The sequence below is a fragment of the Scleropages formosus genome, chromosome 9, assembly GCF_900964775.1.
Source record: "Scleropages formosus chromosome 9, fSclFor1.1, whole genome shotgun sequence".
Taxonomy (NCBI): Eukaryota; Metazoa; Chordata; class Actinopteri; order Osteoglossiformes; family Osteoglossidae; genus Scleropages; species Scleropages formosus.
In genome coordinates this window covers 16,521,045-16,545,348 of record NC_041814.1, presented here as the reverse complement: position 1 = coordinate 16,545,348, position 24,304 = coordinate 16,521,045, and the positions used below count along the sequence as shown (strand labels likewise).

The 24,304-nt window shown below is 40.0% G+C and overlaps 2 protein-coding genes across 2 annotated transcripts; both read left to right on the top strand.

Annotated features, from left to right (window-relative positions):
• The first annotated feature begins 444 nt into the window (after positions 1-444).
• rgs8 (regulator of G protein signaling 8) lies at positions 445-8,726 on the top strand. Its single transcript, XM_018754007.1, has 6 exons — positions 445-585; positions 4,094-4,188; positions 5,516-5,620; positions 5,856-5,917; positions 7,959-8,125; positions 8,313-8,726. Exons 3-6 carry the CDS (start codon positions 5,526-5,528, stop codon positions 8,505-8,507), a joined length of 519 nt encoding a protein of 172 aa, XP_018609523.1. The 5' UTR covers positions 445-585; positions 4,094-4,188; positions 5,516-5,525; the 3' UTR covers positions 8,508-8,726.
• Positions 8,727-11,859: 3,133 nt separating this feature from the next.
• LOC108935379 (regulator of G-protein signaling 5-like) lies at positions 11,860-15,249 on the top strand. Its single transcript, XM_018753949.1, has 6 exons — positions 11,860-11,903; positions 12,329-12,418; positions 12,595-12,656; positions 13,051-13,217; positions 13,526-13,729; positions 15,136-15,249. The coding sequence occupies exons 1-6, from the start codon at positions 11,860-11,862 to the stop codon at positions 15,247-15,249; spliced, it is 681 nt and encodes a 226-aa protein (XP_018609465.1).
• Positions 15,250-24,304: the final 9,055 nt, after the last annotated feature.

Here is a 24,304-nt window from a genome sequence, read left to right as displayed (position 1 = left end):
TCACACCACAACTAAAGCAAAGGTTTGATGCGCTTGATGCTGTAGCTTCGGTTCGGCTTTTATTGGCCTAATTGAATGGACAAAGCCTGTCTGACTGTCTGTGTTCTTGTGGCACAGTTTTCCCTCCTGCAGCGCTCCCTGTCTCTGCAGATTAGAGGCATCCATCCCCCACAACACACATACCTCCTTGCAGAGTACATTTAACTAATTCTTGTAAAGCAGCAGCAACCAAAGGAAAAAAGGGCTCAAAATGTATTACGGTGACACGGAACCCACTGTCCACACCGGTAATGCGCTGCATGCCCACAGAGACATCTGTGCTGAAACACGCGCTCCCTCTCCCTCTCTGTCTGTCTCGCTCTCTTTCTCTCTCTCTTTTCACGATAGCAGACACAGAGCCTTCCTCGTTCCTACTCTTGGGCAACGCAAGATATTCAGGAGAGGAGCTGTCATCGCAGCCTCAGATGTGACATCAGACGGCAGCGAGCCTCCCTCAGACGTCTTCTGGAGCCCAAAAGGTCAGCAGTGGCAAGCCATAGGAGTGTGGCAGGACGCTTTTCATCTTGCTCTTCAGATTCAACCAAGGTAAGTGATACATATTCACTACTCAAAGTCACTCACTGCTCACTGCTACTGCAGAAGAATTCACAGGTCTCATTCATAAGTGTCCGTCCATTGTGATTAACATACATCACTGTTCATGCACTATTTGTTGCAGCCTGGACTGAAATGCAGGTGCTTGTAGTCACTGCGGTCTGCATGATCATCCCCTCACCTGCGTTGGAAATGAGTTTTGCAGGCCACTTGAAGTGATCGTCTGAGTGTGAAAAATCAGTCATAGAGTTAATTCTGTTATCTACGCGTGCATTTGGCATGATCAAAGTCCCTGTCTGCAGGAAATCTAAGCATGCATATCTGATGTCCTTGCAACTGCCATATAGTGTGGTTTAGTTCTGTGTTTGAGCAAAGCGGCCTATTTGTTGGGGAGCACAATGCATTTGGAAGAACTGAACATAGTTCTGTACAACAGGAATTAACTGGAAAACCCAGGGTTTGTTTTACTTCCCTAATAACAAGAGCCTCTCTGTGCATCTGTGTGTATGTGTGTATGGATGTGTGTCTAGGGGTGCTCGCTGTTTTACTGCTGGAGCCCAACATCAAACTGTAGCCACTGATCTGAAGGGGTTTTAAAAGTGTTAAATGTCAGCGAGCGGATATGAAGCACATGGGGGATTTCTTTGAAGCACTTCATTCCAGCTTTGCGTTTGCCACTACAGCTTGTTTATCCCCATTGAGCATCCACAGCGCTCCCTCCTCCTAAAAGAGCAGCAATTATTAAATTATGCAGCACAAGCAGCGAAATAATATTAAAGTAAAACTACACAAAATGCCTGAAAAATAACCATAAAAGCCACATCGGGATATTTTTTATTGCGGCGTATAATTATTCTGAGTAATGCAGGCGTAGAATTCGCCCTCAGATACAGTCATCTTGCTCCAAATGCAAGTGCGAGTACAGGGTCAAAGCACAACATGGATGGCACCCAAGCTTCGTGGGACAAGGTCAAAAAATACTGTTGCCTGCTTGCATGGCTCCTGAGAGCATTTGACTTCAGCGTAGCAGCAGTCGAAGACGTAGCCAGCAAGTAGCATGGCAGTTAAAGACAGCTGGGCGTCTGACTGCACAGTCACACATAAACCCTTCGCGTGGACTTCCTCTTAGGAACATTCCCAAAATAATTAGCATTTGTATAAATGCGAGCCTTTCATTATGCTCTTTCCAGTCAGGTGGGGATTAATGTAAAAATTTGCATTGAGTAAAGGTCTTGGTCGTGCAGGTAAGCAAACAAATCACGAGGCTAATACGGAGCAGGCCCACTCCCATTTAGCAAAGAGGACTTTGAGCGCTACATGCTCTGACGGATGCGCTACACTAAGTGACGGCACGCCTGACATTTATGCGTTGCTCTCTGTAAAGCCGCCCTTCAGCAATATGCATTTGGATGAAGTGAGGCCTCGGGGACAGAAGTGGGTCGGTCATGCAGAGAGAGCGCTGACGAACGCCGGCAAGATCAGCGCAGCAACACAGGAAACTGAAGGGGGTAGGCCGGCAGCAGCAGGATGCTCAGCCTTCATCTGGCAAACCAAGCCCCAACCACTCTAAAAAACTCAATTTGCTACAGTGATGTCAGAAATGATGAAGGTTTTCAATGGAACTGAAAAAAAAAGCAGCAAGAAGTATTTCAACTGGCCCTCCTGGTGAAAAATGAAAGCGATAGCAGATGATGTAGAGGGTGGGGAAATGGACCATTCAAAAGGTTGTAGGTTCTCTTACAGTGCCATTAAAATTGTGGAAAATTACATGTTATGTAATTCTTTTTTGGGTTAAAAAAGCACCAGCTGCACATCTGAACCATAATGCAGTAATAACAATTGGGATAACAACATAAAACAGAGCCGCGCTGGGTTCTGCTCACAATCAGTTTTATGAAGAATCGGTAAAAGTAGACAACCTGTCATATTTAAAGTCTAAAAAAGAAACAATAGAGAAAAGAGGCGGAAGACGGGAAAGACCAGCATATTTTCACTTTTGAAAGTATTGCCACTGCACACCAAGTGCTACCACCTTTTCATTTATACATACCACATAAGTCTTCGAAGAGCACTGGTACCAATTGTACTCTACTGGTTAAACACTGGTCATTACTGAGATGATCAGTCTATGGTGCCAGCAAAAGTTTGTATTTTATGAAAAACGTCACATTTCAATCCCCGCAACAACTGGTGTTCTTTAAAGAACTCCCATGTCACAAACTGTCAGCGTCTAAATGAAATCATGAAATTATGACGTACTCCGAAACACATCTGAACCATGTTATTGCCAGATTGAATTTGCAGAGCAGTCTTGCTGTTTTTTTCTTCCAGAATGATCTAGGAACCCAGTCAAAAGTGTTTACAGCACACTGACAGCCCTCCAAGGGATCCCTGCTAAGCAGAGTGGAACATCACACGGAATGTATTTACTTTCAGACTTTTAAGGATTCGCAACTTCAAACGGAAATGGATGCTGGGTCTATTTCAATTTCATGAGGATTCTACACTTTATACGAGATTTAAATACCAAAGGTATATATTTAGCCTCCCTTCAGGAGTTTTTTTGCTGCATGACTGGCTGGAACACGAACTGACTTCGCCCTGACTACATGGATTTGTCAGCGGGTTTTATAAATAGCTCATCACGTGTCCTAGGTACCGCATGTCACAAGTAGGCTTCAGTTTGCTGCACACCTGAAATCTGGGGGTTTTAGACTAGACTTGAATTCTTCTGCTGTTTTACTGCAGGTGTTTACAACGTACAAAAAGTCCACTAAATACAGGAGGGGCAATCAAAATTATTTAATCCAAAGATTTTGTCCTCATTTAGTTTAATCGTGCATTTTGTTTAAATAAAGTGTGAAGCACCTACACAGATTGCTGTGTAGATTTCATGTATGAAGGAGAGCAGCCTAGAAGTAAGTCCAACATAGTAGATGCTGGAGTATTTTCTGATGCTGTGCTGTTTCTCCTAACAAATAGCGCTGAATGTGCGAGTGCTGCAAGTGTGTTTGGTGCATGTGTTAAATCATCTTGTTGCTCTATAAACATAACAGTATCAGAAGACTGTTGAGGGGTTAACAGGTACATATCACAGGAGCTCAGCGAATGGTTCTCATTCAGTGCTGGAAGATTTAGGGTATGGTTTGAGATGCTTGTAATTATGGATATGAATAAAAACATAACAGAACAGCCAGCCTTGTTTTTTTTTTTTTTTCCTTCTAAGAACTCTTTGTCTCATGAAAATTGAGGCATGCTCAGGAAATTTCATGTACTGTTTTATTTTTAATTGAATATACATCGTGTAAAGCCAGTGGAAAAACAAGCAGTGCTTTGAAACTGTTTGTTTTTTCTGTTTCTCGGCCAGGCAACATCTGGCATGCGGGTAATTAAGACAGGTGGGAATAATAATTAACAAAGCACACTTGCTGTAAAGGAGCATATAAACCTGGTATTTGTTTTTTTGTTTTTTTTTTTTTTTTATTATTATTATTCACAGGCAAAGCAATCCCTTCAATCTGCAAAGAGCTTTCTGGGTGGTGAAACACTAGTGGAATTAACCAAGCAACCAAGCATCCAATTAACCAAGCAACGGTAAGTGAATCTTCGCAATTTATCTCTGCTGCTGCACTGCGAGCCCGTTTTATAACAAAGTTAGTATGAATTTAGATTGTGCCGTTTTCATGTTGTGAACTCTCTGACAGTATTACTTAGTGCATTTCATCATCCCATGCAGATTAAATGTGCTCTTCGGCATATCCGCACTCGCTCATTTGCTAATGCATTAAAACTAGCTGCACCTGCTCTGTGGCAGTTTGGAGATATGAAAATCTCTGGAGTCTCTGATCTTATGGCTTATGGCAGGTTTCAGCTCTGTCTGTGTCGCTAAATTCACTAGACACCACAGTGGGCTCAGACGGAGGACCACTTAATGCATTTTGTAACTGTGTCAGCTGGTGGTTTCACAGCAGACAATACATTTAAAAAAAAAAAAAAAAAAAAAACAATTCCCACATAGAAAACGTAATGCTGGAATTAACAGGCTGATGTATGTTTTGATTTAGGAAGCTCAATGCATAGAAATAAAAAAACATAATAATCCATGCTGTGATAAGAGGTCAGAAATACTGTGAATATATTTTTGGACTGAACTGATATTTTAAGATATGTTAATTTTCATAGGCTAAATATGTATTTGAACAGTGGCATATTAGCCCTCTTTATTAGAATAGGTCAAAAATCATAAGCTTTTTTGTTTCTGTGACAAATGTTAACATTCCAAAATTTCACTTCAACACTGAATTTGTACTTGAAATTGAAATTAATTCCTTATTGAATGGGATATTTTCTTTTTTCCTACCAGTAATTTCCCTCATCCTGAAAGTTACTTTCAGAATGATGGATCACAGCAAGTTTTAAATACTTAATTTTAATTATCTATTAATTCAAATGTGTTTTATATGTGGCAAATTCCAGAAAATTGCCTTCCGAGAAAGGAATTTATAAGAGGAGTTGGCTTCCTCCGACTTCTTTGCAGCTTTAATCATTAAGATGTCAGTTAATGTTTTTTCGCTTATAATCCAGTAACGTGCTATCTGATCTTAATGTTATGTTATCTGTTATGTTATGTTAACATGTCTGAGTCTATCTGAGCCTTCATATGTTCATCTTGTGGGACAGTCTTAAGATTTCTACGGTGATACAGTAGTGGTTAGAAATGCTGCCTCCATCAGAAGATTGTTGGTTCAAATCTCCCTTACCTCTATTGTACCCTTGAGCAAGGTCCTTACCCTAAAATGCTCCAGTAAAATACCCCATCTATATAAATTTCTGGTTGTAAGTCACTCTGGAGAAAAGGGTTGGCTACATGTAAACATGTCTTGCATGCTGTGATGATATGTGTGTGCATTTTCCACTCAAGAACAAGAATCATGAAAACAAGACTTGGCTGCCTCTCCCATAAGTCAGACTCATACAGCGACTTCTCTGAGTTCCTGCCCCCTGAAAAGACCACCAGGTGCATGAAGTAAGCTCCAGCCCTTTCAGCACATGATCATAGTAGCGTTATCCTAGCTGAAATGTTTGCGTTCAAGGTGAATGCAATTTAAAAGGAAATCCTCCTATCTGAAATAACCTGTACTTTTTACAGACAATATTAAAGCACTTTTGATGTATAATAAATCTGAGGGATACATATAAGGCGTACTGATACTATGCTGAATTATTACTGGATTTTCAACGACAAAATGCTTCTTTCTTAGGCTGACAACAGATGAAGTCGTTCGGTGGGCAGAATCATTTGATTACCTTCTTTCCCACAAGCGTAAGTTTCATTGTGGTTCTCATGAGCACTTCAGGTCTGCTTTGTGTGATGGAGCGCAGAAGCCTGCTTTTGTTACCATTCACTTGTATCCCTTGTGAAACGTACTGTTTGTCGGGATCGTAGGTGTAACAATCCTGTCGAGGGAGTCGGTAACAGTTTCAGTTCAAACCTCTCATTTAAAAAATGTTTCTTCTTCAGGGTCGAATTCACAAGGTTTGAAACACATAATGATAAAATAGGTAAAACATTTTTCTAATGTCCACAACCTCCTCAAGATATAATAATAATATTATTATTTTTTCTTATAATTTTTATGTTTTTATAAAGCGCTCTAACACAGGCATAAAGCAAGAAAAATTGATACAAACAAAGAAGACAGTCAACTAATGGCTATCATAATGAAGAAATTATAGCGCTATAAGTATATAAGTATAAGTATATGATGGGGGGCGTGGGGGCGCAGTGGGTTGGACCAGGTCCTGCTCGAGCGGCTTAGACAATGTGTAGTGTGTGTATAAGTATATACAATAATAATGATGATAACAATAATAATAATTACACACACTTTCTGAACCGCTTGTCCCATACGGGGTCACGGGGAACCGGTGCCTACCCGGCAACACAGGGCGTAAGGCCGGAGGGGGAGGGGACACACCCAGGACGGGACGCCAGTCCGTCGCAAGGCACCCCAAGCAGGACTCAAACCCCAGACCCACCGGAGAGCAGGACCCGGTCCAACCCACTGTGCTCCACCGCGCCCCCTAATAATAATTAAATAACAATAATAACAATGGGAAGAAGAACAGCAATGAGAACACTCCATATTCTATAATTATTATTCATATTTTTAACTAATAGTCTTCTCATAGACCATTAGGCTATCATAGGCTGATCATATCTTCTCAAGCATGCTCATGGGTTTTACCCTCCAGTGCTTTCTGGAATTTTCCAAATATCCCAAGGGCTGAGGAGGAGTAGCACCATGTGAGTCTCAGTGAAACTCAAGCCCCCAGGTGCCCCCTTCTAAGAAGAGGGGCTGCAGCATCCGTTCTGGAAGCCAGCAACTCCCTCATTCCTAGACATGTGCCTATCTGATATTACCAAACGGGGTCCTGGGTCAGCTCTGCAGAGGGAGTGTGTGAATGCCAGGGGGGCGACTCTTTGCCGATTTGCCTCAGGGTCATGGAAGGAGATGCTGACCTGTACGCTCCACAGGACTAATTCCCCCCTGCAGAGCTCTGGGGCTGGATGGAGAATAGCAAGCAGACCTTGAGAGGAGATTGGCTCTAGCTGACTTTATGCTCAGTGTGCAGGTCACCAGTTTGTACCCGTAGCGCATTTTACATTCATATACTTAAACAGTGCAAATGTTACATCAGTATCTGTATATGGGCAGTCCTAGAACCACAGCAAATTCCTTGCGTGCGTCAGTACACTGGCCAATAAAACTCATCCTGATTCTGATATGACTGCGTTTTCTTTCATTTACCCTCTTATTTCCTCAAAAGCCAGTTTTGGGCTATTGTAATAACTTATTTGTCCTGGCAGTCTTTAATGATCAGATGATACTGGGGATTACTTTGATTTAAATGAAAAGACAAATACAGTCTTCTCCCACCTTACAAAGGTTATGTGTTCACAAGGAAAATTATCATCACTAACAGGTGTATTTGTTATTAGTTTCAATGGTACAAATTTGTCTGTGTTTGTGAGCCCCAAAACTAACACCCATTTATTGTAAAATATGACAAAATTTCACAAAAAGGGGTACAGCTATTTCAATTGTTAACGATAGTTATGAAACTGCAAAGCTGGTAAGCTCAAGAAAATAACCGTTACCATTACCGCTTAAACAGCCACATGTGAAATAAATTCTTATTTTCAAAAAAGTTGTAAAACAAAGTCCCTCGAATGTATTTGCCGATATTACTATGATATATCACTTACAATAACATCCTTGTTACGGATCTGATTTTTATCGCTGAGTGTTTCCTGTACGCATTACTGGGAGACAGTAAAACAGTACATGTTTCTTTTTTAGATGGTCTGGCAGCATTTAGAGCATTCCTCAAGACGGAGTTCAGTGATGAGAACATCGAGTTCTGGATGGCCTGTGAAGAATACAAAAAAATCAAGTCTCCAGCTAAAATGGCAACTAAAGCCAATAAGATATTTGATGAGTTTATTGATGTTCACGCACCAAGAGAGGTAATTCTAATTATCTTTGTGTTGGACAGAAAGTAGTTTTACAAGTGCTAACATAATCTGATGGTTCCTCAGATCAAACCCTTCCATGGAGTTTTTCTGGTCTTATGATGTCAGTGTTTATAATGTCTGAGGTGTGCTCCAAAGAATCAGGTTATTGATGATTCGTTTTGCTGGGTCTTTTCCGCAGGTCAACATTGATTTTCAGACCAGGCAGACGACAAGACAGAACCTTCAGGAACCAACTGCTTCTAGTTTCAGTGACATACAAGGCAGGGTGTATAGCCTGATGGAAAAGGACTCCTACCCACGTTTTCTAAGATCAAAGATTTATCTAGACATAGTGAATAATGCGCAGACATCGTGTCAAAGGAGGTCTGTTTAGAAAAGTCTACTAAAAACTTCATTTCACCTTTCTAGTCTGAGTTTGAAGGAGCTTACATAAGCCTGTGTAACACGCATGCATACTCAAATAAGCGTAACAAATTATTTCCTGTGTTAACCATGGTCAGCTACAATATGAGCATCTAATTTATATATGACTTAGATCTGTGTTTAGTATGTCCATCATGATGAGGTCTTTTTTAATGCAACAAAACAGGCATTCGCCCAACATCTTGAGTTGCATTTTATGTCTTAAAGCACTTTATTTTAAAAACGAAATCGGTCAAAAAAATAAAAATTAAAAAATGTTTAAAAGACTGAAAATAATTACCCACATTAGACTGAGTGGGGCACATATAGTAAAATGTAGCATTTAATCTAAAAACATTTTATTATCTTTATAGAACATAAATTAGCTATTAAAGAATAGCTATTGAAGAAACTTCCTTTCTTTTCTTAGACTTTCTTTCTTTCTTTCTTTCTTTCTTAGACTGTGTGCACATGATCTATGTTTTGTAGTATTTGTGAATAGTTTTAAAAATTCTGTGAATTTTTAGGGCTCTGTACCATATTTCTGAGGCAAGCCAGACTGCAGGGACATTTCAGACAATCTGTAGAATCCTTACATGCATGTAAGATTAAAAACTGATACTGTGCTTAAAAACCACTAGTTTTTCATGTAGAAACCTAGCTGCAAGGGTATAAGACCTAGTTACTTACAGAACAGTGATTTTACTGTAATGTGTCTATATTAGGTCAATAATATCACTAGCATGGTTTATTTGTCATGTCCGTATAGATTATTTTAAAGCTTGAAAAATAAACTTTACGTTGTGGCTGTCTCTTGTGATTAAATACCAAAAATGTAAGTTATTTTGCGTACATGTTCACTTGTGCATAGAATAAGCAGCTAGCACAGTGCTGGTACCAATAGAGTACCTGTCCCATCCTATATATGTCACTACAATTATTATTAAACTTGTTTAACATTAAATGAATTGTTTATAGTGTTGTGTTCTTTTTTATTTTGTTTTATTGGTATTTTTTTCTTTTTATAAGTTGGTTTTATGAACAGCACAAGGTCACAACTACATACAGGTAGAGATAGTACATCAAGAGCGAGGATAAATTATTTATTTTTTTATTCCATATATGTACTAGTCATAACCTAGAAACTTTGCCTGTAAAGGTTTTTTTTTTTTTAATTATTATTATTATTATTATTATTATTATTATAGGGGGGTGCAGTAGCACAGTGGGTTGGACCGCATCGTGCTCTCCGGTGGGTCTGGGGTTCAAGTCCCACTTGGGGTGCCTTGCGAAGGACTGGCGTCCCATCCTGGGTGTGTCCCCTCCCCCTCCAGCCTTACTCCCTGTGTTGCCGGGTTAGGCTCCGGTTCCCGCGACTCCGTATGGGACAAGCGGTTCAGACAATGTGTGTATTATTATTATTATTATTATTATTATTATAAACTATGAATTACAATGGATTTCTTAATCATCAGTGAGTGGAAAAAATTTTCTTTGTTAAGAATTCTTTTGTTATTCTTCACCCGATCCACAACACTGAAGCTATTGATGTTATTAAAATATGTCTGGAACATAAGTTTCTAGAACAAGTGGAATATAATGTAGTAACTGTATAACTGCATTTTATGACTGACTTCTGTGAGCATTCAAAGTTTTGCTAAGGAAGCCAGAAACAACACTAAAAACATCAGCTTGAAAGAATACTGACTTTTATAACCATTTTAAATTGTTTGGTCATCGTACAACTGGAGACTATGAAGAAACTGTATAATAAAAGACATAAGATTATTGCTTACAGTGTGGGGGTGCAGTGGTGCTGCGGGTTTGACTGGGTCCTGCTCTCCGGTGGGTCTGGGGTTCAAGTCCCGCTTGGAGTGCCTTGTGACGGACTGGCGTCCCGTCCTGGGTGTGTCCCCTCCCCCTCCAGCCTTACGCCCTGTATTGCTGGGTTAGGTTCTGGTTCGCTGCAATCCCTGCTTGGGTTTCAGACAATGTGTGTGTGTGTGTGCGTGTGCGTGTGTGTGTGTGTGTGATTATTGCTTACATATTCAGTACTGCAGCACAGCTTTTTGTGGACCTTAATGTTATCATAATGCCCATTACATTTTTATTTTTATTCTTATTAGAAATAATTGTATGAATCACTTCCTTTCTTTCTCAGACTGTGTACACATGCTCTAGCTCTGTTTTGTACAATTTGTGAATAGTTTAAAAAAATTCAGTGAATTAATGAATCTCTACTGGCAGTAAACACAATGGCTCTGAAATTGTTTGTCTGTTAGAGTTATCCTAGAAAAAGAAAGATTTTAAATAATGAAAGGTTCATATGAAATGCATCTGCCCTGGATTGTCCAACTGAAATATAATTCTGCATTAATAATAATATCTAAAATTGGCCATGCAAATTTAGAAGGTAAATATAGCAACTTAATCATGTTTATCTGTCCCAAATTACATGATTTTACTGACACAGGAAACAGATTTTCTTGGCCCAATAACACAGGATTTGATTAATGTCCTACTTTCTCTTTCCAAGCACACCCAATAACAATTAAATGATTACTACTCCTACTGCAGGACTGATATCGTGGATAATCGCATTGGAAAGTAGCAAATCCCATGTTTGTATAAGAGCTACATGCAGTAGATGCCCTGTTGTTGTCTAAGCAAATAGTCATCTAATGTTCATAGAATAACTGATTATAACTCATTCCAGGTCAGTTGTGTATCTATAATGAAGATTATTTTTTGTTGAATATGACTAAAGAACATACGAAACAAGCAGCTTTTTCCTCTTCTAAGAGTTCTCTGTAGTTAGCAGATGGTTTCCTCACCACAGCACTGCTTTCAAATAGAAAAGTACTTGCATAATCATTTAAGTTGGCCTTTTATCTTATCCTGATGTATCGTGTTTGCTAAAGCACTGACCATTAGCAATGAACAATGACTGTCCTCCCCTCTAAATGATAAAGAGGTTATTGCGATATCTTAGTATTTCCCATAATGTCAGTAACATTTTTTTCTGGTTTCAAATAGCACGTTTTTTTTTTTTCGGGGGGGACGTGTTTTCAGGGAAAAAAGCATAAATAATAATAATCTTATGAAATGGACACCAGAATTATCGTGGACAAAGCTTTATCTGTGCTCTAAATACGCAGTCAGCCTTCCTCCCACGAAGCCCACGTCATAAGCTGGGCAGGACGAGGAAAGTGGACCGTCTGCTACATAAAAACTCACCATTCCCAGGACGCACGGACAGTCTGCCAGTCGCAGCACCCGTGCCAGCCACAGAAGGACATACAGCTTCTCCTCTCGCTATCACAATGTGCAGAGGACTTACATCTTTGCCAAGCACATGCCTGGAGAGGTATGTCACTCAACCACTGCGCTCATCTCCGTGCTTCCAGTGATCCTGCAAAGTATGAATTTTGGCAATTATTCCATGGGAAGAATACTAAGGTACTCATAAGAAAGTTTTTTAAAACTGTATTTTACTTTTTCAAATGTATATTATTTTGGACTGATTCATATAACGGCAATCTAAACTTTTTGATGTCTGTAAATTCATCTCATTATCACTTTTGCTGGTTAGTCAAATTGCTGTCATCTATCAATAAGCAAAGCAAGCAAAAAAATTGACTTTTTTTGTATAAATCTTTTTACATCTGTTTTTACATATCTATTACAACCGATATATAAAGTGTTTCACAGGAGGAAATTTTATTGACTTTTTTTTATATATATTACTAATATTGATGTGTGTAAAAATGCATTTTAATGCCTCCCATTCAGGGCTAAGGGTTTGAAGGCAAGCTTGGTCAGCCTGCTCCACAGGTCGCACTGGAGAGTTCTCAGCAACTCACATGGAACCAAAGAACTGAAGTAAGAACATAGGAAAGTGTTCACTTCATAATAGCAATAAAAAAATAATCTGCTCAAAATAAGTCCACTTTGAATGATACTTCTAAGTGCATTTTGTGTCTGTAGTTTAAACATAAGCGAACTGACAACAGGAGGCGTCTATGTGGTATAACTGGAGCTGTTCCCTTCATCCCTAGACTTACCCAACAAGAGTCCTCACAATGGAAAGAATCTTTTGAGAAACTCCTCACAAATAAAGGTTTGTGAACATCCTTGTGTATAGTTTTACAGATGTGAAAGTCTACAAGTGATTCCTTTCTGCACTAATACCAATGTTTATTATATGAGTAATTTCTCCAGGTTAAAATGCAGTATATTTTGTAAGGCAGCAAAGAAAATATTATTCTGTGCGGTTAAGAAGTTCTGAAAGACATGTCCTACTGGAAAGCAATAGGTCATAATGCAAACATCAGCTCTCTGACAGAATGATTTTACTGAGGCAAACAGTACAAAACAGAATATAGAGAAATAGAGAACCTGCTACACTTCGGTCATAGTTTTGGGTTTCTGACATTCAATGAATTCCTTTGATACGCATGTCTAAGCTCATGTATGAGATGACTAACTTTCTTCATTTTTTGGTTATTATTCAGAGGGACTGTCAGCCTTCAGATCATTCTTGGTGTCTGAGTACAGTGAGGAGAACATTGATTTCTATCTGGCATGTGAGGACTACAAAAGCACAAAATCCTCTGCTGAGATGGCAGTTAAGGCTCAGAAAATCTTCGAGGAATTCATACAAAGTGATGCACCGAGGGAGGTAATTATCTCCAGTCCAATAGTGCGTTGCGGCATGAAAACACTTAGAATGATCACGGTAATGCAGAACTTCAAATGGGGCAGCAGGACCTGTGGCGCTTACGATTGTGACCCTGCAAATGGAAGGTGCTGGGTTTCAATTCCCATTCCAGCTGTAGTACCCTTGAGCAAGGTCCTTACCCTGAAGTAAAATATCAAAAATTACTCAACTGTGCAAATGGCAGAATAATTGAAAATGGCTTAGCGCACATACCTAAGACAAAGGTGTTAGATAAAAACATCTGACAACTGTACATTTTTTTGACTCAGGTCAACATTGACCAAAGGACCCGAGATGTCACCAAGAGCAACCTGGAACAACCCACCAGAACATGCTTTGACATCGCTCAGCTCAGAATCTACACCCTCATGGAGAAAGACTGCTATCCACGCTTTCTCAGGTCTGCCGCTAACCGGGAGCACAGCAGCCAGCTCGTTGGTAAAAGCAGCAGGTCGCTTACACGTGGCAAAAAGGTACGCTTGTCACAAATATGAAGGGCTCAGCTCAGTGAGAAAGCACATCATCACCGGAGATGCGATGTGGCGCTTCATGGACCCAGCCTGTCGTGGAAGGAGACGCTTGCTAGGGCAGGGGAGGCCCTCATAAATAATCGCCCATCATCTAAGAAAGCACACTGCAGCTCTAACACTGCTGCTGGACTGCTCCTGAGGAAGAGGAGACTACAGATGTAACAGGTCCTCGACCTTCACCGCTGGTCCTTCGGAGCTTCAGGGATCCAGCCCAGCTGTTACTTATTCATCGCTGAATGGGAATTTGACTGAAAGTGTTGCACAGTCGATTACTTTAAATCAAGCGTTGCTGAAAAGTTGCCATCGTTTTCAGCAGTGTTACATCAAATGACCGATAGCGGAATTATTAGACGTGTGGTAAAAATGTAATCCAATTTGGTTCATTTCAGTTTATTTTTCCAAAGCGCTCTACTCAACAAAGCGATGCAGAGTGCTTAACAACTGAGCACCCTTGACACAGAACAAATAAAAGAGAACCAAGGCAAAGTAAAATAAATAAGAACATTAAGCACAATACAAATATATTTCCAGTGTTAGTATTTTGCCCCTTTAAATGTATAATAATGTCAAGTATTTTCAGTTCATCGGGAACTGCTTTATTGTTCTTTATTATCAAACGTTACTAAAGAGCTGGAAAATATAAACAATATGAGATCGCAATATATACTTTTTAGGTTTCGTAGATGTAATGTTTTCTAAAATTAGAAAGCTAGTGCATTCAGTTTAATGTGATCACGTGATACATTCAGTCAAAAGCCAAATCAAGGATTAGGAACAAAAACCAGCACAGCCATGAAAAAAAAAAAAAAATCATGGTTTAGTTTTAGAAAGATTTTTTAATTTATTAAGAGAAATGTTTATCTATGTAATATTTATATTTATTCTGTTAAAAATGGATGTGGAAATGTTAAATTAAATATAAATTATAAATTTTTTACTGGCCTGCTTGTCGCTGTTGACACATTTCAATGAATATTTAAGAGATAGCATTTGTGGTTTACTAAATTATCTCTATTTTGGCAAGCTGATATGTAATATTTAATGTTGACATAACTGTAAAAGGATTTAATAAATCTGGGAGTTTTTTTTTTTTTTCCTTCGCTTTGCAGTCATTCTAATTGCTTCCAGTGATTGCAATCTGTATGAGCTTTAACAATCCATTTACATAATATATTGGCTCTACATTGTAATTACACAAGGTGCTCAGCAGAGCTAACACCATGGTTGGCTCATCTCATTAGAGAGCCTAATTTTAATTGCTCTCTCTAATGAACGTTCAAACATGTTTGTGTAGAGGGCTAAAGTGGGGTACACCTCTGTCTGAGACAACCCTGTTTTGTGTAAATAAGGACCGCTGTCTGTGCGATGACGTCGACCCCGCAACCAGCCGCATGCGACCACAGAACACAGGGAAACCCGACCAGCGATTCCGCGGTTCTAGCACCGCCGCTGCGGAAACATGAAGACCTACATTCTCCAATAGGAATCGCAGCTTGCGGGGTTCCGCGTTTCACTGCGATGGAGATGCTCCCACATGTCTTCAGGCCTTCAACTACATCACTTAGTCAGTACTGCAGTAAAGGCCCCACACTGCGATTGGACGTTCCATCAACTGAAGCTCCGACGGGACCAACGGGTATTTCTCCGTTTCAAAAACGTGAACGCGCAGAGGAACGGACCAGAATAGAGAGTCCGCGCACTCCAGGCCCCGAAGGGGCTTTGATGACGTAGTACTAAAAAACAAATCCTGTTCAGTTTGAACGGAATCCTGGAGCTTTTTGCCGATTTTCACAAGCAGTTTACCGATTAAGTCGTCTTCGCCGGCACCCCAGAATTCTTTCTGCTTGATACTGACTGTACACCCTTCTGCCCCAGGCAACCCTTGAGGGTGACGCTGTGGTCACTGAAACTCAACCTGTATACGCTGGTATCTACAAAAAATCCCAAGACATTTTCACATTTGACAGATTATTTTTCGCTTCAACAAAAGGCTTGATTCTTACGTACATCACAGTATGACATACTTGGACTTTAAAAATAGGAGCAAAATAATATATGAATACATTACTTGTCAGATTTAGTTCCATTGCAGACAGCTTAACAAAAGAACTAGCATTTCATAGGGCCACTGATGGTTTATTTCATTACTCAGTACAAAAACCGATATACACCATTAAGACAAGATCAGAACTTAATTAGCACAGAGAGAAGGTACGAGATAGCTGTCCCCACCCTCTGCCATCCATTTTTATTTGTTGCACATTGCACCCTCTTTAATGTGCAAGAGAAGTGTTGATGTATTTTCTTGTACCTCTGACCGCTTTCGCAGACACCCATGAAAGTATAACACTGCTGAAGAGGAAGACTGCCACCTGGAGGTGAGAGATGTGCAAAGTACAAAAGACATTCTTTGCCATTCAGCACTAGTCCCTTGTTCATTTATCTTGTGCTTCTCTCCACTGCAGCTTGCAGTGTTAACCTGCTTACAGTTACTTACCCCTTTACATAGCTGGGTAATTTTTACTGCACCAGGTGGTGTGTATTGAGGGAACTACAGCTGGAGAGGAGACCAAACACAGGGTGGCTGGAACCACAGCAGAACCTGCTGACACTAGTCCATTTCATTTTCTCTGGAACAGGTATAATTAAAGGGGAGGCAATGGGGACACATCCCCGTTGGCGTTGAAGTAAACATCACCTACCCCTAGTCTTCACATTATGTGTAGCGGGCTACTGAGCAGCCCATAAATACAAGTTCACAGCACTAAGCAGGAATTGAAGCGCAAGGGTGAGACGATGGACACAGAACAAGAGACTCAATGTTATACACTAAGTGAAACAGCATTGGGTGAAGAGAGGTAATACAAAGGTGTGTGGCAAAGACAGGGTGGTACACAGGACCTGGACAGGATCACAAAGGACTAGCACCAACAGGACTGAAACAGAAACACGGTGAACAGCCACCACTAGATAATCACAGTAAAGCACTAACCAAGACTCCACAAACTAGTGATATGACTTCAACCCCTTTATATAAGCTGGGAAACTGATCAGGTGAATTGAAAGCAGGAGTGTTGGATTAATTACATGGATTTCAAGTGGTGCCTTTGGTAGGTCTCAGGGCTTTCACTTGCTGGGGTTGTTACATTATAACTGAATACTATTGACATTATTATTTGGGTCAACCAAAAAAATGATGATTATATATACAACATTAATAGATATATCAGACTGTTCATTGCCTGAAAGTGTTTTAATTATCTGGAATTGAAGCTAACTTTATTCAATAGATAAATTATCTCATAAGTTAGTATTTTATATTTATATTACAATAACAAATACAGCATGGTACTTTGCAAAAGGAAGCAATTTGAAAACTAAGTGCTGCCCTATGTTCTTCAAAAGAGTGCAGAAGGTGTAAAAGAAGCAAACAGAAAGTTCACAAGCTATAGATGTTCCTATGGCATCTAGATGTGCCAGTTTTTAAGCCGTCAGCCAAGTGCCGGCCCTCCGTCACCCTCTAGTTCCAAGTAGTACTACACCCTCTGCTTCAAGTTTAATAATATTCAACTAACATTGTTTTTCATTTTGTATAACTATACACACACCGTCTGAAACCGCTTGTCCTGAGTGGGGGTCGTGGCGAACCGTAGCCTAACCTGGCAACACAGGGCACAGGGCTGGAGGGCACACCCAGGAAAGGACGCCAGTCCACCACAAGGCACCCCAAGCAGGACTAGAACCCAGACCCAGCAGAGAGCGGGACCCAGCCAAGCCAGCTGTGCTACCGCGTCCCCTCGTATAATTATAAGAAGCTGTTATTATACAAGGGGATGCAGTGGCACAGTGGCACAGTGGGTTGGACCAGGTCCTCCTCTCTGGTGGGTCTGGGGTTCGAGTCCTGCTTGGGGTGCCTTGTGGCGCCTTGCGGCGTCCCGTCCTGAGTGTGTCCCCTCCGGCCTTATGCCTTGTGTTGCTGGGTAGGCTCCTGTTCCCTGCGACCCTGTATGGGACAAGCGGTTCTGAAAGTGTGTGTGTTATTATACAGCTGCTCTTACTCACCCTGAGCAGCAGAGGGCATGGTGTACTATTCTTAAAGCATGTCCACTCATATTTGTACACATTTACATATATTTACATATACTTAGTCATTTAGCAGGGGTGCGGTGGCGCAGTGGGTTGGCCCACAGTCCTGCTCCCTGGTGGGTCTGGGGTTTGAGTCCCGCTTGGGGTGCCTTGTGACGGACTGGCATCCCGTCCTGGGTGCGTTCCCTCCCGCTCTGGCCTTACGCCCTGTGTTACCGGGTAGGCTCTGGTTCCCTGCGACCCTGTATGGGACAAGCGGTCCTGAAAGTGTGTGTGTGTGTGTGTGTGTGTGTGTTCATTTAGCTGATGCTTTTCTCCAGAGCGACTTATAATGTTAAGCTACTTACAATTATTTACACATTTATAGGGTAAACGATTTTCAGATTTTTACTGATTTTCAAGATTTCCTGGATCTTCCACTACTTGGCAGTCATACAGGGATTGCATTTCTGAAGATGGTTACATAACGATGGGAATGAATGTAGCTGCTCTTAAATTTCCTGTATGGATTGCTTAGTCTTTCAGTCCTGATCATTTATTGTACTTTCATATTGGCTGTTAACCTCATAATGGGGGGTGCGGTGGCGCAGTGGGTTGGACCACAGTCCTGCTCTCCGCGGGGTCTAGGGTTCGAGTCCTGCTTGGGGTGCCTTGCGATGGACTGGGGTCCCGTCCTGGGTGTGTCCCCCCCCCTCCTGTGTTGCCGAGTAGGCTCCGGTTCCCCGCGACCCCCTATGGGACAAGCGGTTCTGAAAATGTGTGTGTTTACCTCACAATCCTGCCACCCAGTGCAAGCTTTACATTTAGATGAACTTCTCTGATCTTCTGTCTAAAAAGTACTTACTGAAAATAGGCTTTACATGTGAATGAAATTCTTTAAGGAGAGTCAAAAGATTTACTCTGATTTTTTTGTTTTGACACCACATTACAATTGAAACTGATATGAAATTTAACACATAGAGTATTACGAGTGACATCACACACACACACTTTCAGAACTGCTTGTCCCATACGGGGTCACAGAGTCAACCCAGTAACACAGGGAGTAAGGCCAGAGGGGGAGGGGACACACCCCAGAAAGAACACCAGTCCGTCATAATGCACCCCAAGCAGGACTCGAACCCCAGATCCACTAGAGAGCAGGACTGTGGTCCAACCCACTGCACCACTGCACCACCGCACCACCACACCACCACACCCCACCTTGAGTGACATCAGCATGTCTTTATTTTAAGTTAACTGAACCATTTCATTTCCAGAAAATGCAAAACCCATCAGTTCAAGGTTTGAGAAAATAATCTGTGCATTAAAAAAAAATGTCCGAAATATCATGTTTTGTAACCCTTGTGACAGGAGAAAAACTGCTCTCCAGTGGTCGTACACAAAGCCAGTTTTGTTGCTTTGACCATAGCTGCTCAACTGTATACAATTAAGATTAATTTTGTCATCATTTCAAATAATATGTGTTGCCATACATTTAGTTGCTTAGGTGTTTATTAAGAAATAAAAATATTAATCTGTATGACTTCTATTAGACAGGTATTACTGTGCTTTATGCTTTTTAAAAATGCATGGAAATTTGACACATCAGTGACTCTGTTAGCTTGGAATCTGTTGATAACCTTGTTTTAGTTCCTCTCTTCATTTCAGTCTCCCTTGAGGCCAAAGGCTAAAGACTATTTAGGCTCATAAGATCCAGAATATTTATATTTCCCACACTCAGACTCTGGTTCAAGCTAAATACATTTCCATTCTCTGGAGATGCTAAAGATGTCACAGCAGGTCACTTCGGGCAAAAAATATTTTCCATGGCAACTAAGCTTTAGTGTCAACTCTACTTTTGGAGAATTTTCACATTTCTTAGTGAAATTATTATCAAAATCTCTGAAGTGATTTCACATAATCTAAAGGTAAATTTATCTGGATATTAAATAAAGGTGCTGTTAAATATTTTGAAAGGTGACATTATAACTAATAATAATAGATCATTGAATATGTCTGTTAAAATCCAGGGAATAATCTTTCCATCAACTGCATTCAAAATTAAGAATGAATTCTTATGCCGTAACAAATGTTATATTGCAAAACATTTAAAGATTGAAATTTCCACTCTAAAATGTAAAGTTTGAACAAGAACCGTTGTCTTCCATCCTTACCATTCTGTTTCTGTACAGAATATCTTGCTTCTGTGCAGTTAGCATCTTAGATGACTTTTTCTTTCTTTATACACCAATTTAAGTTGATTCTCAGGAATATATATCTAAGACATTGCATCAGAAAATAAAACCTTTCTGAAGCCCACAGAGTTCGAAGATTTGCTTAGTTGTGATTTCCTGCCTTTTGTGGGTCTGATTTTAAGAAGCTTTGCCTGTGTGTCTTAATGATGGTGTCCTGGATCTGTCAGAGCAAGCAAAGTCCTTCTTTGAAATCTTTCTTCTTAGGGCATTGATGTGCCTTTGGACTTGAAACATTTGAGACGCATTGCAGCAAACTGAAGATTTATTTAACCTTATTTAGTGTTTGCTAAGGCACGGCACATCTAGGGACACACTTAGACCACTATGTGATATTATAAATGTCATTTGCTGCACAAATAAATGATAGAAATACTGTTGTGCACTAAATTTCATCACCTGCTCTAAAAAAAATTATTCATTCAACCAGCTGCTTATCCCCTAGATGGGGGACGGGACACACCCAGGATAGGGGGCTAGTCCATCACAAGGCACCCCAAGCAGGGCTTGAACCCCAGCCCAACCCCACTAGAGGCACCAGCTGAACCCCCCATGCTGCCATGCCGCCATGCCCCCATACCACTATGCCCTCCTCTCAAAATTTATCATAAAGCAAAAATGAATTGTGTTTCATATTGACTTTAAAATGTTGCCTTTGATTTTGGGATAGATAGATAGATAGATAGATAGATAGATAGATAGATAGATAGATAGATAGATAGATAGAGTTCTTTATACTATGAAATAGTTCTGTGAATTGAAGCCAAACTTTTTTTACCAAACATAATTTCCATTGTTAATCTGGAAACTTGTGGATGGGTGGCAAGTGGTCAGCTGAGTTTCTGTAAATAGAGCACTATTTCAGGGATGCCTTGGGAATTCAGCATAAAGAGCAAGAGAGAGGAATTGCGGTTCTGCATGTTGGAATGAAGTCTGCCTCTCTGACGCCTTATCTGTAAAGCAATCAAGGACAATTTTGCTTCACTTACACAGTGCATGGACTGTAATATTAGGCTTTTATGACCTGAAGATGCATTTCCTTCATTCCTTCATTTTCTTTATTACTTCCTTTATTTAACCATGTATGAAGTTCCTGTATGTTTTGGATGAAATTAATAGAATACGAAGTAGTATACAGCAATGGTCTGAAAAACGATGTATATACAACACTGTGATAATTCCTTAATGCACAACAGCTGCAACCTCTGGATCAGCTAAACGGACAGCTGGTAGTGTAGTGGCTGGAGTGACTACCTTTGGACCCAAAGGTTTCAGGTTTGAGCCTCACCTCTAGCTGTAGTACCCTTGAGCAAGGTACTTTCCCTGAATTGCTAAGGGAAAATTACCCAGCTGTATAAATGGGTAAATAATTGTAACCTTAACATTGTAAGGTGCTTTGGAGAAATGCATCAGCTAAATGAATAAATGTAAGTTAATGTCTACGAGTAAGATGAGCCATAACAAAAGGCTTGACTGACTGATAGAACTGTACTATAAATAGGGCCCTTGAATTAAAGGAAATGTCTGAGATTTGAGCAGGATTCCTGATAATTGATCTTTGGTGTAAAATTACAGGACTCTTCCATCTAGCACAGAGGGGATATTTCAGCTTTGCTCCACAGGATACTGCAATTAAATGAAATACCAATCCTCATTGCAGATACCTGGCATTTCATTATCACCATTATTAATACAAAACAGGGGTAGTTTAGAGCTTTAGAGCCAGAATGTATTTTATATGTGGAAATTATATGTGTAAAATGTACATTGGCTTCAACAGAGTTCATAATGTGCGTAATAACTATACTTATGAATACTGAAAGGCTTCTGTTTACCATACTGAAAGAGAACAAGTGCAATAATAATGGTCTTCCAGATAAGTGGGCCCTGGAATCTTTTACAGAACTTTTGGCATCTGCCCTCCAGTGTTCTGTTCAATTTAAATGTATTGTTCAGAGAAAGGGGCATTTCACATAATGGAAAGCACATGCTGATCACTCATGGTTTGAGTAATCGGAGATCTGAGGACTAAAAATGCTTCTTTAAAATGGAACACAGGAAATATACTTGAGTTCAACTTACTCCTGGAAAATCTGTAACGTGCAGCGGCTCTGTATGCTACGTTGATTTAACTCCCAATAGGCCCTTCAGTGATGTAAGATGTAAACCGAACCACGCACTATGCAGAATACCAGGAGGCGGAGCTAAACATAATGGAAAGCAGTCATGGGTAGGCCTACCCAGATATTTTAAATAGCTGAATGCATTGATTTTAACTCAGTACTTACAATTACCTTTTCTTGCTCAGCAAAGAGAACATGTGCATGGAATGAAAAAGCAATATCGATGCCAGGGACCTTTTATTTATTTTGACTGCAATGGTGCACTCTCCACAGGGCCAAACATCCTTCCATGGTTTTCATTTCCATTTCAGCACTAAGTGGTTTCATGTTACTTTGGTCATTTTCTACCGGAATTTAGGTTTATGATGTTTAAACTATATATGTGTAGAAAAAATTTCCATCAGTGTTAATAAGTGGCTATTTTGGTGCTAAAGCAGAATACTTTAGATGTTTTTCTCTAAAGCAGAGCAAGAATTGCTCTGGAATGTGTTAGAAATGACTGGTGCTGAAAGAAAAGCTGCGTATCAACTTCTGCCTTTTCTTTAGAACCATTTCTTTGCAGAGTGTAGTATAACTCCTCAAAAGATTTTTGCCTCTATGATGCAGTTGTCCTCCCACAAAAGCCCAGCAAAAATAAAGTCTCCTATTGTTTGGTTTATGCTTTGCCTCGCTCAAACTAGATGTGCTTTTTCTAGAAACCAAAGAGGTTAACTTAAGTCTGCAGATATGATCAGAAAATAAATGCTTTTGTGATTTGATAAGAAGCAAAACAATATTATCAAGAAGGGTTCATATTTAAAACAATATAACAATAAAATGCTTGTTTATACAACTGCGAGGGGCTGGGCTGGGCTGGGCTGGGCTGAGACAAGGGTAGCACTACATGGAATGTGCTTTCCAGAAGGACTGTTATACCAAATAACATGTTTGACTGGCATTAATTATTTGACGGGCTCCCATGATCCTAACCTTACGCTGTGCTCGTTTACATTCGCTCAGTGACTTTTACCAGAAATACTTGGCAAGTTCAAACTGCTCCACCTGAAAACTTTCAGCGGGGGTCAATTTTGAAATGAAGCTCCAAAATTATATTTTCTCCACAAGAAAGACAAGGTTTCTGAAACTTTTAAGCTAATTCTTTTCCTATGTTTTAAATTACTCACTTAAAACTTTGCATGAATTTGCTGCATGTTTACTGCAAGTCATTCAAAATATTGAATTACTCTAATGCACATAATACACATAGAGAGTGGAGCCTTTATACAGTGGGAGAGGGTAAGAGTTGGCCTACAGTAATTTTTGTCTATTCTTTTCTCAGTTTTCTTAAAAAAAAACAACTGTGTTCTCTGAAGAGTGAAAAGCAACGCAAGCAAATGTAAAAATCAGCTTGAGAAGTGTTGAACATCAAAGTCGCATTAGTCCTGATATGCTTTCAAAGCTTGCATGCGTTTCCAAATGTACAGTATATTGGCTATAAATCTAAAGTGAGTCATTAAATCAGTTGTACCAGTTCAAATTTATGACCTTAAAACATATTTTTCATGCTACTCCTTTAAAATTACAAGTTTTGAAACAGTTCAAAGAAAAGACAACCTTTAAAATATTGTAATGTTGTTATGCTGGAAAAAAAATGTCAGGCAGTTTACAGAGAAGTTAAAATATTTATGAGGACTAGCGCTTACTAAGATATATCTTTGAAAATCAACAAAGGCCTTCTTCTAGATACAGAACATAAATTCCCACAGGCAAAACGTGTCAGAAGCTACATTTGTTTCTGCAGCTGCTCATATTTGAAAAGCACGCAATATTATTATGGCTGGTCCAAATATTCATCACGGAATGGTTATGGCCACTTGCAACTGCCAGCTGCTGTTTGTTTAATTTCTTATCAGACATTTCTACCCCAATGACTAACATCATTTCCAATGTTTATACACATTTTTGTTTAATGAAGCAATTAACAGAGTTTACATACCTTAATCAAGGCACAGCCATAACACCTTTTGGGATTTGAACGGGCAAACCTGTAATCACACATCACAGTCTCTACCAATACACTCTGTACTTCATGTGGC